The 14,395-nt window shown below is 39.5% G+C and overlaps 2 protein-coding genes across 3 annotated transcripts; one reads left to right on the top strand and one right to left on the bottom strand.

Annotated features, from left to right (window-relative positions):
• The first annotated feature begins 611 nt into the window (after window positions 1–611).
• Window positions 612–10,034, top strand: Jarid2 (Jumonji, AT rich interactive domain 2). 2 transcript variants are annotated; one of them, XR_006259793.1, is made up of 12 exons: window positions 612–1,453; window positions 1,816–1,985; window positions 2,065–5,719; window positions 5,825–6,206; window positions 6,591–6,789; window positions 6,899–7,047; window positions 7,163–7,472; window positions 7,580–7,986; window positions 8,218–8,316; window positions 8,524–8,826; window positions 8,933–9,184; window positions 9,394–10,034. XR_006259793.1 is itself a non-coding variant. In XM_043410563.1 (11 exons), exons 1-11 carry the CDS (start codon window positions 1,368–1,370, stop codon window positions 9,017–9,019), a joined length of 5,847 nt encoding a protein of 1,948 aa, XP_043266498.1. In that variant the 5' UTR covers window positions 612–1,367; the 3' UTR covers window positions 9,020–10,034. The 2 variants fall into 2 exon arrangements, 1 of the variants encoding a protein (XP_043266498.1); XM_043410563.1 differs by having other exon boundaries at window positions 8,933–10,034.
• LOC122405639 (solute carrier family 35 member C2) lies at window positions 9,854–14,268 on the bottom strand. The gene is made up of 7 exons (XM_043410578.1): window positions 13,460–14,268; window positions 12,763–12,991; window positions 12,372–12,586; window positions 12,147–12,219; window positions 11,793–12,045; window positions 11,333–11,508; window positions 9,854–11,179 (listed from the first exon to the last, which is right to left on the bottom strand). The coding sequence occupies exons 2-7, from the start codon at window positions 12,970–12,972 to the stop codon at window positions 10,808–10,810; spliced, it is 1,299 nt and encodes a 432-aa protein (XP_043266513.1). The 5' UTR covers window positions 12,973–12,991; window positions 13,460–14,268; the 3' UTR covers window positions 9,854–10,807.
• Between the last annotated feature and the right edge of the window lie 127 nt (window positions 14,269–14,395).

The raw sequence follows: 14,395 nt of genomic DNA, 5'->3' as shown, positions 1-14,395 counted from the left end.
TTTTAAATATTTAATTTTTAAGAACGGGCTTGGAAAAACACGATTGCCACATTTACACACACGCACGCATATCATTTATCCTCCCTTTATTTCATAAATTTTCTTCATTCGCTATTTTTAAAACGGTCTCCGGACTGAAAAACTAACCACGAAAAATAAAAAGTGCTGTATTCAATTATCAACAAAGTTGAGAACCCCCGCTGACTGTTTTTACCGACAAAAACGACCGTGGTGACATCTCTGCTTAGCGTTTGCAACTAAGCTCTAACGTTAGGATACGTTCTCCTCGAGCCCTAGTGTTTTTTCGGACAATCTCCACCCTACCACAGTTTTATGTTGGCGTTTCTGGGCCCACGCGCCATTTTTCAAATTTATGAGAAAAAGAATGGAACGTATATCAGTTTTTCAACGATAGTAACACCATTACCGAGTAATAAATGTTTGACCTTCAATTTTTTTGCTGTGTGCTAATTTCTCAAAGTAGTTTTTTTTCATGTATGTATGATAAAGTTGACAATTGAAAAAAAATAGAACGTTGTTTCCGCTGTGTGCGGCAAGGGGGCAGGCGGGCACAGAAACAAGGTCGGTAGATTTACGTTTTCGGGGGACGACGACGACGACGACGACGGCTTAGTCTCTCAAAACAACCAACCAGCTTGCGCTTTGGAGAGTTTTTTATGAAACGCTGTCGCGTTTTTTTCCGCCGCCGCACTAATTAGAGATAGTAGGAAAGTCATCAAATCGATATTTCTATAGTTGCAAGGATCAGGAGAGGGGAGGATCAGCGGCGTTGTTCACTCGGCCATTGTCCTTCGTACTACAGTGATTTCCGCGAACGCGAACTCGAAAAAGGAGACGTACGAACGGGAGGTGTACAGCGGCAGAGGAGCACGATGAAGGGGTGGCATTTCATTTTCGATTGACCCATAACAATTGTCGAATTGTTTATAACATTCTTGGAAATTAGAAAGAAACTATTTCTAAAACGTTTTTATTTTTTTTCTTTTTCCAATAATTTTCCTAATTATCTTTCATTCCGCTGCTGGTTCTTTTTTTGCATCAAATTTTCCAGTAATATATGTTATTTGCATATATATAATCGAGTTTGTGTATATAGTATAATTTTATTTCGGTGGCTCATCGACGTCTCCCGTAGTAGGAGGTTTCTCGAACGCAGTGAAAAAAAAACGTGTGATCGACATGAAATATGCGTCCTGCATGATAAATAAAATGGGATTCGTATTCCAATTTTTATTTTATTTTCCTTAAAGTGTGCAACGTTCATGATTTTTTCAATTTAATCAATTGGAAAATAATATCCGGCTGTTGATACGGGGTCAATTAAATTGGCGTGTTTTTCTTCAATAATGGTATTGGGGAGAAATGACAAGAGAAAAAGGAAAGAAGGGGATCTCGTGGATCTTATGGATCCACTGTCCGAGTCACCAAAAAGGTATTTGGTATTTTTTCTTGCACCAAATCGATTAAAACTTTTTTTGAAAACACTCGTATATGGAACGAAATGATGTATCGAAAATATTTATCTTGTACCTGATGTTGAAAAAAGTGGAATATTTTTAATTTTGCATAATTTTGTTTGTGCTAGAAGAATTGAATCTTATGACAAGTTTTTTAGAATTGAATTGAATTACAAAGTATATACCAATTAACAGAATTTTCAACATACAACGTGCGTTATATCGAATCCATGGTATTGTACAGACAGACAGAGATATGTATAGACACCAAATTCAACAAGCAAATGTATTCGCACATTCCTCTAATCTTTTTGTATTTAATTTTTGGCATATACAGGACTAAAGTGCACGCGCAGAGAAAATTTGCTCAAGGAGCAGCAACCGTTTTTAGCCCAACTCCTTCATTGGTCAAAGAAAAGGAAAAAACAAAATCAGCGGTTGTCACCGAATTGATAACGCACAAGCGACCAAATACCGAAGATTTTCTCACCTTCCTATGCTTTCGGGGTAACGTTTTATTTTGAACATTTCCAGTAATTAATTACTCTGGTTATTCTCCGTCCTTATAGTCAAACCTGATTTTCAGGAACATCTATATTACCGCCAAGTTTGAATTTCTTCAACGTTGGATCTCGAAAAGATAGAACAGAGGGTAAAAGCGGTGGCTCTGCCAAAACTGGAACGAAAACATCGTCTACGTCGTCCGCTTCGGGGAGCGGCTGCGTGATTTTAGGAAAAGGAGAACCGGGCGGAAGTATACGGAGCAAAGGCGCAACAAAGAGTTCGACAACGATGAAGAAAAAAGTGGTAGGAAACGTGGCATCGACGACGCTGAGCAAATATAAAAACGCAACTTCAACGGTGCAGGCATTAAAGAAAAAATACCAAGAGCAACGTTTGGCGAAACAACGAATAAAGAACAAATTCAAAGCATCGTGTGTAATGACAACTCGCTCATCGACCGATCGTACATTGCACAAAAGTCTTCCAAAAATACAACCTAGAAAATTTGTACCCAGAACCGAAAAAAAAAGACGAGATGGTTTGCGAAGCGGTGGATTCGTTGACAAGTCGAAAAAAGTAATTATTCCGAGGAGCAAGGTTACGAGAAATTTGACCCCAAAGAGAAAAAAAAGACCAAGCATAAAGGAAGAATCGAGCGAGTCCGAAGATTCGGAAACGACTACGTCCCACGATGAGGAGGAATCGCGAGCGAAGAATTCAACGCTGATTCGAAAAACAGGAACAATTACGAAACCAATCCAGAAGAAAATATGCACGAGAAGTAAATCGGAAATGAGAAGAATTACGAGATCTCAAAGAGAAAGTTCGACGACCAAGCAAACCGGTATGTCGAGAAGACCAACGAGAAAAACGAAAGAAGCAGCTGCCGTTTATATGGAAATATTAGGTCGAAAACTGGTAAGTCCAGAGCTTGAAAATGAGGATAATATTTCAGTGGACAGTTTTCCCGAGTTGCCGAATGCCCGACGCACCGCACAAGCGGAAAATGAAATAAGAGCGAAAACTAATAAAGCGGTGGCGGCGGGATCGGGAACAACGGTTAAGAGCGTTAAAGAGACTAAGCAAAAGGATTCAAACAATGAGGAAAATATAGCGAGCAGAACGAGAACTAAACCGGAAAAGGATCGGATTTCGAAGAGCAAAAGGACACTTCGAGTCAGAAGATATTGCGAATTGGACAGTGAAGACGATTCAGAAAGTTCGATAGAGCCGGAAAAGCCGAAACAGCAGTCGACGCCACGTCGGCGGAGGCCGGCCAAAATTGAACAACCCTCGCCTCGAAGTTTGCGTTCCTCTTCGCGGAATCAATCGGCGAAAGTTGAAAAAGTCAGTATCAAGAGGACGAAAGAAAGATTGGCCAAGCGTCCGAAAGCAGTGATAAAAAAGTCGGTAGTAGAGCACGAGGGGAGAGATGATTCCGAAGGGGAAGAATCATTGGTGAATTTATTGAACAAAATGAGCAAGAAGAGGGGGAACCTCGAAAAAGTTGCAAAATCGGCTGGAAAAGTTGATCCACAGAGGCAGCCAATAGAGAATAATGAAACGAAATTCGAGGTATCGGAAAGTACGAGACAAAAAGAAACTCTGATCGCAGCGTCACAAGTCTCCGACGACGAGGAATCTTTTCGAGGTTTCACGAAAAAGGCGATATCAAAAGTCCTAAATTCTTGCAATTCTCACGCAAGTGCGAATCTTTTGGCGAGCGAAGAAGCCTCGTGCAATCTCGAGTCGAGCCAAGAAGAATGTCCAAAAATCGAAATTGGCACGAAATCGTCTGATAAATCGCTCGAAAAATTAATAATCGATGATTCATCACGAGACTTGGGTATATCGAGTGTAAAATCGTTTCAAACGACTACAATCGTTGGGAAAATTCAAGAGGAAAATTCTAGTGTCGAGGCGTCCACGAAATTGGATGAAAAATGCAATCATCCGGCGTTGAATGTTACAGGAACAATAAATCTAATGGATATACCGATCAGCGGTATTCACGGTCGTAAAGGGCGAGTCAACATGTCGACGGAACAGATTGAAAAATGGTTGAACGACAGCTCTATGGCGCGTGAAAAGTCACGAGAAAAATCGGAGCCCGAAACACCTACGAATTTTCATCATTTCGACATGCCGGCGACGGCGAGCAAGGTAAAATCCGAAAGTAGTAGTAATCACTTGTCGATACCAACGAGAATTCAACATCTCGTACGCCCGGTCAATGTGACGATATCGAAGTTGGTAGAAAAGTCATTGGCTCGTGAACGATCCAACAACAATTGTAACAAAATAATCACCAATATCGTCGAACTCGAACGTTTTTCAAATATTACAAAACAGTTGAATATTCCAACGCCGAACAGGAACAAAATAAACGCGGATATAAAAGAGATAATAAAGGGCCGGAATGGTAAAGGAGGAACGAAGGAAGATAAGTCAACGACGGGAGAGGAGAGCGACGGTGTTTCAAAATCTGATCAAAATTCGGTCGACGGTTCGTCGCCGGAGAAAAAAACGACGCCGGAGAAAAAGCCAATGTTTCAACAGCGAAAAACATTTTTGTCAAAAGTTAAGGAACGGAAAACCACGATTCCTAGTGCAAATGCCTTTTCACCGGAAAACGAGAGTAGCGTTTATGCTTTTGAGAGCGACACGGAAATACCGATAAATACGCCATTTCGTAGAAAATTCAAGGAACAAACTAACAAGCAAAATTTCGGAGAATCGGAAATACCAAGACCGCCGCCGGAATTCGTTGAGAATTCTTTGACTAATAAATCAATTAACGATGATGATTTGAGAATTGACAAATTCGTTGTTCCCAAAACTTTTGGAAATTTGTCTCAGATGCAAGTTTTGCCGTTGGATAAAATGTCAGCCGAATGGAGCGCTATCAATTGCAATGCCTCAATCGCGGTACAGGTGAATTTTGATGAGCAGTCACGAGAAATTCAGCCTTCCCAACAGCACCAACAGCAGCAGCAGCAGCAGCAGCAGCAGCAGCAGCAACAGCAACAAAAACAACAACAACAACAACAACAAGATAAACAACAAGAGCAACAAGGACAAACAAGGGATGGTAAATTATTAGGAAAAGAGGAGAAATCGATGGTACAAGATAAAAATGAGGACGCAGTTATTGGGCAACAAAAGTCGACGGAAATATCGACGCAGACAGAAAGCACGAATGAAAACGAGAACGAGAACGATGGTCACGTTTTTTATATACCGTTGCAAACTGTCAGTAGAAACGGACCGAATCTAGTTCAAGGTCAACAATTGATACAGGGAGTCGCTGTTAAATTGGGCACTGAAGGTCCCAACGGTCCCAATCAAAGAGTCTTGTTAAGAGCTCAATTAGTCACGAAACCACCTATAACCGTAGCTCGGTGTCCTCCTGTCGGTACCGTCCAACCGACAACTCGCAATCCACCAAATTCTTCTAGCTCTACCACTTCCGTTCTCGACCATCCCTACGCCGTCCTTGATCCTATCCATCAGCAACAGCAACCCTCCACTTCGGGCAATTCTAACGCTTGTCTTCTTCAAACCATTACGGATTCCGTTACTTCTCAGACTCCAACTCCATCGGGTTCCAGTCCAGCCAGCAGACTCGTTGCTTCTCATCTCAATGCCAATGAAACAACTATCGCTACTGCTACAAAATCACCGAAAAGTGTCCGTGAAAGAAAACCTTCGGTCGATTCGACCAAAACTGCCAAAAGGTGAGGCTTATCTTTTTTTTTTGTCTTTTTTATTTTCATTGTCTTTTTCATTTCCTATTCTGCCGGTAATATGAGTTTCATCGTCATCATCTATTCGTATTCCAGAGTTTCGGCAAAAACACGACAAAAAATGTCCGAAATCTTATCGCCTACGAACTCGACAATATTTCCCGGCTCGGGCAACTCGATGAAAACGGAAGCACGGCTCGTTGAGGCACCGACCTTTCATCCGACCGAAAAAGATTTTCAGGATCCCCTCGAGTATATCGATAAAATAAGATCGATCGCTGAGAAATTTGGTATTTGCCGAGTCGTACCACCTGCAAATTTCAAGCCTGAATGCAAAGTTTCGGACGACATGCGTTTCACAGCGTACAATCAATACGTTCATCGCATGTTGCATCGTTGGGGTCCGAATGTCAAGGAAATGATGGCTATTAAGAAATATCTTGCGACACAGAGTATCACTCTTACTCATCCTCCATGGGTTAATATTTTGTAAACATTTGTTGGTTAAAACCTTTTAAGGACGGGTCTCGTTGAAATACCGACCGCTAGTTTGGTCTGGCACGGCGCGTGAAAAATTCATTGATATTATGCTCAAGTTTCGTGTAAAATAATGTAATAAAAGGTCAATTTTCACGTTAAAATCCCCGTCCTCGAATGGTTAAAGAATCGAGGCGTTGAAAAGAAAATAAGAGGGAGAAGAAAAAAAAAGACTCGACGATATGTGCCGCGGTCGAAAACAATTGCGAAAACTCTCGCTTTTCAACAATCTCTCACGCATATCGCAACCGACCTTTGTGGATCGTCTTAATATTTCAATATAATCATCGACTTATCAGATTTTTTGCTTTCGTCCTCGCGACAGATCGGTGGAATGGAAGTGGATTTGCCGCACTTATACCAAACGGTGCAGAGTCTCGGTGGTTTGAAGGAAGTAATTGAGAAGAAAAAATGGCAAAAAGTTGCTGACGGTATGAAAATACCAAAATCTGCGCAGGATCGTGTCACCAAACTCGATGATATTTATTGCAAATATTTATTACCATATGACACTTTATCGCCGGGTAATTATTAAGTCTCATTACAGCCGACTGGAAGTTGGTGTTGTTGCAGCAGAGATGTGAATAAATTTGTCGAAAAACAAGAATCCAATGATATCATCATGCATTACAGAGGAACGAAGCAATCTTTTCGACGACGTCGAGGAAGATTGGAAAAAGAGAGAAACAAGGACTTTGCAACGGCTCGATGCGCAATCCACCGATAACGATGACGAGGAAGACGATGATAGTTCGGACGAGATTGAAGAATGCATCATTAAAGTAAGTCGCGAACGCGCCACTGCCGTCGCCGCCGCCGCTGTCGCTGCCGCTGCATCTTACAATTCTCCATGTTTCATGGTGGGTTTGTTTGATCGAACGATTGAACGTTCAACAGGGACGAAACATGCCATTGAATGCTTTTTATCGGATCGCACGAAATACTCAACGAATGTGGTTCGGTGAGAACCAACGACCGGGAAACGAAGCCGAGGGGGCTTCGGCCATCGAAGTCGAAGCTGCTTTTTGGAAACACGTGGCCGAGAGGAGACGTCACGTTTGTGTTCATGCAGCTAGCATAGATTCGAGCGGGCGAGGTTTTGGTTTTTCCGTGGCTAAAAACAGCCCTTTCGCAAGACATCCGTGGAATCTCAAAGTTCTTACCAATAACGCTGGCTCGGTATTACGAGCTTTGGGCCCCTTGATGGGTACGATAAATATTATTTATTATTTATTATATATTACCGGACGACGCGAATTATTCATCAATTGACGAAAGAGAGGTAATTGGCTGAATTCTCGAGACTCGTTTCAGGAGTTACCGTGCCAACCCTCCACGTGGGAATGCTCTTCAGTGCTTGTTGTTGGTATCGCGATCCTCATGGACTTCCCTGGATCGAGTACCTTCACACGGGAGCCAAAAAAATTTGGTATGGAATTCCGGACGAGCGCAACAATCATTTTCGAGAAGCTCTCTCCAAAATGGTACCGCGTTATTGTAAGAAGAAAACTATATGGCTGCCGTCGGACACCGCCATGGTGCCGCCGGAATTATTAGTCAACAATGGTGTACCCCTGTGCCGTACCGTCCAAGAGCCTGGACAATTCATCATTGTTTTTCCAAAAGCCTTTACATCGAGTATCTGCACCGGTTATGTCGTATCCGAGAGCGTTTACTTCGCCCAGCCTGCCTGGCTCGAAAACGCCGAACAAGTATTTAAAGTACGATTTTTTTTCTTTTTGAGTTCTTTTTTCCCTCGTCACACTTTTCGATTTGACCGAGTTATTAACATTCTCGGAATGGCACACTACCGTGACAAGAATAATATTTTTTTCTTTCTCGAATGTATATTCGAGAAATATATATAATATATATATATATTTTTTCAACTTTTGAACTCTCGAGTGGATAAACAAACATTTGTTTTTCTTTTCTTTTTTTATCGTGTTCAGGATTTACAGGACAGCTGTGAACCATCGATATTCTCCTTCGAAAGACTCTTATTCAGCATCATCAATGATTCTCGCTCTCAGTACGATGTGTTGAAACAGGTAAAATTCATATTCGCTTCATCATCGTTATAGTAGACCGGGGCAGGGGGAGGAAGGTATATCCGGTTAGAGATTTAATACAATTAGCAGGAGAAATTTTTTCGCGCGCATCTTTCACGGCGCTCGCATGATTCTTCCACCATTCAAAGACCACGATTCTTATTGAGCGCTTGCTTTGAAAATTTAAAAATTTACTTCTTCACGTAGATTATGCCAGTTGTGATAAAAATTCGTGAACGCGAACACGAGTACAGGAAACAATTGGAGTACATCGGTTTGGTGGACAAAGAAAAATTACCACTGCCAGGTACGGGAAAAGGAAAGAAAGGGAAAAAAATCAAGGAGGAAGATGGTGACTTTGAGTGTGAGACTTGCCGGGCCAATTTGTTCGTTTCTCTCGTAAATAATTCACAAGACGACAGCATGTATTGTCTACCGCACGCTCTCCAAATGATCGTACGGAAGAAGCAAGTACTGAAAAATTGTACTCTCATGTACACGTATACGGAGGTAAGAATTGTCTCATCCATTTTTCGAAAAGTTCAATATCCGATGATGGCTTCTTTCTAAAATATTCCACGTTTGTATTCACATCGATATTTGATTTATTTGACAGGATGAATTGGATGATTTGATACACAAGTTGGAAGATAGAATCGAAGCCAAGTCGAAGAAACCTAATCAAATCAGGCAATCTAAATAGTAATTTACTCTTATTATACGGATATATAATTTATTGGCAAAAATTATACGTCTTTTATAGATATTTATAGACTTTCGTGAATTCTGATGTGAATTTGAAACAAGCAGAGTCTCGTCAGAAGTCTTACACCTCTTAAGGTGATGGAGCAGTCGCTATCTCGCCACCGTGAGTGCTAGAGAGATAGCTGCAATTTTCGAAATTGAATATGTTCGACACGGTTTGATCAATAAAAAAAAGCCCCTGTCAGCGTATTTTTGCCATCTTTCCGCGTCCGCTGACAGAGCCTTTTTTTAATTAGTCAAACGACAGCGGAGAATTTTCATTTCGAAAATTCGAGGTGAGGTTAATCGACTGATCCATGCTCTTAATTGCAGGTTGGAAAAAAAAATGAATACTAGAAAATTAGTAAAAAAGATGACAGCACCTCTCTTCTATTCGTATTCTAGATTTTATTGACTCGGTATCGTTGTGTGGATTTTTTTATTCCTTCACTTCTCAATCGCCGATAATTCATAAAATGTGATAAACGATGGAAGCAGAATGTTAGAATTGTAATAGTCGAATTGAAAGACGATCGATCGAGAATGAAGAAAGAAGAGTAAAAAAAAAAAATAAAATAAAATAAAATAAGGTATAATAGCGCATAATGCCAAATTTCAATCGGTTTCTGTGCTTCTCACTATTGGCCCGCGTCGTTGTCCTTCGGTGTTCAAAGATCGATATTACCGATTTAACCAAGTGCCAAAAAATCCACTTTTTTCAATGTTTTTTTTCTCTTCATCAATCAATCGTTATTGATAACAAAAAATTGAAGGTAAATAATTAGTATAAATGTCCGTAGTAGTAAATTTATTTGTTCATAGATTTCGATTCTCCAAAAATTTGTAATAGCCTTTTTTTTCTCGTTACTCCTTCATTATACTCGAAGATATATTTTACTCGCAAATTTTACAAGACAAATGTATGAAAAGCCCAAATATTGAAATAAACATGTTTTCCCTTCGGTGAGCAATAACTGCACACTCTTGATTCACCTAACGCGTACGATACACGGAACATTTCTGTATAATCCTAGAGTATGTATTTATTTTTGTTTCCACTGGGGGAATCGTTCTCTGCGTACAGAAATATATATATATATATTTGTTGGAGCATTTTATTTTTCCAACGAAATAAAAATTATCGCTCCAGCGAATTAATAATAAAAACGAATTAACAGTGAATAGTCACGTTTGTTGATACGCAATCTATAAATGTGTAAAAAGCGCGCTCTCTCTCTCTCTCTTTCTCTTATATTTTGTTTTGGAAAATGAAAAATGGGCTTTCCATTTAGAGTCAAATTCAACAAAAAAGAAAATGCCAATTACAGAAGAATCATTATCAAAAGAGAACCAAGTCATTGAGAGATATGTACTCATGTGTTTCCAGCTACGAAATGAGTTCGGCAAGGATTCTCATACAAGAAATTCGATGCTATCAATATATGATCAAAGCTTTTAGAATAGTTTTAATCAAGTGGCTGAGAATCTGTCGTTAGCGAAAAATTTCAGCTAGAAATCAACGAGTAAAAATGCTCGAATGAGATGGAAGGAATGTTAATCGGAAGAATACTCGATATAAATATTCTTTCTCACACCTTTCGCGATCAATGTACCCATTTTGACGTACCAATACCCCATCGCGCGCGCCCACACACACACACGCACGCATACGCACGCACTCACGAGAATATATGTATATAATTTTAGAAAAATGTATAGCTTAAGTCGAAGTTGAACGGATTTAACACTATGACTGTTCTCGGCGTTGTAAAACATCGAAGAGGACTTGGGTCGTGTCGTCCTTATCTTTACCAGTATATTTCCCCCCGTCTTCCTCCTCGTCCGAGCTAAAGTTTGAATTTAGTAGGTTCGTAAGTGATGTCGATTTTTGTGCCAATAGCGGCAAATTTGAATCCATTTGATCTTCGCAATTGGAGTCGATCGTTGTTACGGAATTCGATTGTAATTCGAGCTTCTCCATCATGTCCTTAGAACTTTTTAATACTTTTTGTATAACGTGCATTACTATACCACCGAGGCACATTAACAATCCGATGAAATTGAGACCCGTCATACTATCACCTTTGAATTCAACTGCCAATATCACAATGCACATTTCCTAGATAAGCAAAATTATACGATTGAATAGATTATTTTGTCCGAGACATGTAGAATCATATGAAAAATGAAGATTATGTGACCGGTACCGAGAGAAGTATCGTACCCGGAAATCTTTCATTCTTAATTCTATAGCATTTAACGAAATACTTACTTTGAGGACTCCCGTGATAGAAAGCGTCAGACTAGATGTGTAAGTGACGACTACGAATTCCATAATTTCCATATTAAATGCTAGAATGGCACCTGCTAAAACGGCTGCCGTAGTCGACAATACTTGACTCGCATTGTTCCAATCAGTTGTTAGCAAACTATCGTAAATTGTACCACCTAATATCAAAATATTGTTATGATTAGAGAAAAAAAATTTTTTAAAAACATAATCTTTCTGAACTATTTATAGCATTACATTTCATGATCCTTCACCGATGATGAAAAGAGCGAGTTCAAAACCCGTTTCTTTGAAAAGTATTGTCCCACACGCGATATTGATTCTACTGATTGTTTGTTCATATCTAAATTAATATTATTTTTGGTCGGTATCAACCTGCATCCCCCATTTCCCTATCCCTAGTCCGCCCGATACTTATGAGATTGATAAAAATAGTACTCACTCTCGAAGTACAGAGCAACCGGCAAAATGGCGAATAACATCCAAGGTTGCATGTAATACATCATATCGACAGGGTTACTCATACCGAGCTTGGATTTTTGCATCACCAGTTGTGCCATTGTCCAGCGCAAACCGCTCGACAAAGCAGCGAACAGACATAACAAAAATCCAAGAAGATCAAATTGTACAGATTTGTACGTAAACATCATCAATCCCATTGATATCATAACCACAACTCCGGCCAGCGACCACGACTGTGAACAAAAAGTTTTTTTCCGTCAAAGGAATTACATTTCGTTATTTTATTCGTTTTTTCTCACGTCTCCGTACTAATTGTTTTTCGTTTTGCAAATACTTTTTTCTCCAGTTTGAGAAGAACAGAGAATCCAAGAATGAAAATGATGGAGGTTGATTTTGTCATAGTGTAACTGCGAACAAACAAAATTACCAATTAGAGTAAAAAAATAAAAATCCAATGAGATCGAATTTTGTGAATTCGTTGTCATATAGGGAGAGGAAAAAAAATTCTATCGAATGACGCGATGAGATAAGTATTTTATTAAAGAGAGAACAAACTTACAGAGATATAGTTATGAGAGACATGGCCCAATTGGAAAATCCAACGTCTAATCCACTCGCAATTCCAGGTGGTGCGAGAGACGAGAGAATAGTTTGCCATGGTACTTGGCAATGTTCTCGCCCTTTTGCGCATTTTCTTACGCTTCTCACTAATAAAGCAAGAAGAAATTTTACAACTAAATGGCAAAGGACGACGCTCAACGGACGAAGGAATTTCTGAAATATTTAGAAACCTTATAAATTCATTATTTTCCATTTATCCTTGAGATTGAACCTATCCGCGCGAACCGACCATGATCAACGATCAAAGATACTACATTTCAGTATACAAGGGGACAGTAGAATTGTATCCAACACCAATTGACAATGGATCTCAACGAATTTATACTAACGTAGGCTTCGTACAACCATTGTTGATAAAAAGTCAATCCGACGGAAAGAATAAAATATATGGAAATTAAAAAAATGGACTGGAATATTCCGTGCCAGAAGGACTTTTCCCAGCGTGAAGCGTTTTGGAATTCTGGTACATGTTGCAAGTAATAATCCGAACCATCCGGATCCTGTCTGGCGATTTCATATTTCACGTTTGAACTTGGCATTTCGATCTTGTGGCTTTTTCTGAAAAAAATTAAATGAAAATTATCTCATGCGCAATAACTTGTATGCGAGAAAGATTTGAGTAAGAAGCAATAATGTTTTCCAATAAGCGGATTTCGCTATGTTTTACTTATGGAAATACAAAAATGTTCCAAATTTCTCAAACTCGAAATTAATTTTAACCTTGAAAGTTTACGATTGCTCTGCTATTAATGGAATATAAAGAGCCTAACGGATCTACGAATTTACATAAATTTTATTAACGAATGAGAATAGCAGCAACGAACGATATATCCTCAAATTTATAGGACAGAATTTCATATTGATACACGGCGAACAACATTTTCAAGGTCTTGGAAAAATGGGAGCTGATAAGAACGCATTGGATATTTCTACAAGCTCTTTTCGATGAAGCGATATTGAAATGGAACAAAAGTAAGGGTCGAACGTTGATAATTGAATTGTGGAAAAATTTAATAAAAAACGTACCAATTGATTAAAATTCGCTCATAGCGGTAGAACCTCATCTATTCGATAAATAGAAAAAAGTCGAATTCACGGGTCCAATTTGCACAAAAAATTTTTACCGAGATCGCGGTGTTCGTTTTCCATATGTGAAAAAATTGAACACACCGGAAACTCGGGATGAAAATGTATCAATATTATATTGTTTCGAGAATATTTCTTAAATTCCCCTAAGAATATTAGAATAAAATTTATAGCTGGAATTTTTATCACATCTTATTATATTAGTGCGGTTATGTTTTTACATAAGCTTCGAAATAACGAAGCATACTCGGCCGATGTGGCGGAAATTTTTTTTTTCTTATATATTTTTGGGAAAAATGTAAAAAACTTTGAGACCAGTGTAATAATGTCACGCGTTGGTTATTGTTCACTCGATATCACTGAACTTCATCATCACTGGATTCCGTCTCTTTTTCCTCCCAGGGGTTTTCGAAATATTACGATATCAGGATTCTCGGGAAAACATTTCTGTATCCTCCGACACCACCGCGACAGCTGTTTTTGCGTGACAGCCACATTGAGCTTGCGTGGAGCGAAGAGAAACAAAATTCACCACCACCTCCTCCTGCTCCTCTTTCGCTCTTTCAAAATTAGTCCGATTTTCGCACATGTCTCGTCGCACAAGTACACGATAAAGCCGCTTTTATACTTGGCGTTCTCGCGTCGTGTAAGCAGCACCAGGGGCACCAGAGCAGCGCATGATATGTGAGAACTCATCATTTTTTATTCCTGATGATATCGGGAGAAAAAAATCATGGAAATTTCGAATGAAATTTCGCTATATTACGAAGGGGAAGAACATATGTGTCGCTCTCGCCGCGGCGCGGTGAAAACAAAACGTGGGTGCAGTAGGCTTTTTACCGACCGTGTACGATTGTTATATAGTTTCCCTCCGAT

Source organism: Venturia canescens, chromosome 1 (assembly GCF_019457755.1).
Source record: "Venturia canescens isolate UGA chromosome 1, ASM1945775v1, whole genome shotgun sequence".
Classification (NCBI taxonomy): Eukaryota; Metazoa; Arthropoda; class Insecta; order Hymenoptera; family Ichneumonidae; genus Venturia; species Venturia canescens.
This window is presented reverse-complemented; position numbering and strand designations above follow the sequence as displayed.

Coding starts and splice junctions, on each gene's coding strand:
- LOC122405639 (XM_043410578.1), bottom strand. CDS start 12,972: ATGCCAAGTTCAAACGTGAAATATGAAATCGCCAGACAGGATCCGGAT. Junction 11,509..11,792: donor GGTTGCTCTGTACTTCGAGA/GTGAGTACTATT, acceptor TTTTGATATTAG/GTGGTACAATTTACGATAGT. Junction 11,180..11,332: donor CTATCACGGGAGTCCTCAAA/GTAAGTATTTCG, acceptor TTGCTTATCTAG/GAAATGTGCATTGTGATATT.
- Jarid2 (XM_043410563.1), top strand. CDS start 1,368: ATGGTATTGGGGAGAAATGACAAGAGAAAAAGGAAAGAAGGGGATCTC. Junction 5,720..5,824: donor TCGACCAAAACTGCCAAAAG/GTGAGGCTTATC, acceptor TTCGTATTCCAG/AGTTTCGGCAAAAACACGAC. Junction 8,827..8,932: donor TCATGTACACGTATACGGAG/GTAAGAATTGTC, acceptor TTTATTTGACAG/GATGAATTGGATGATTTGAT.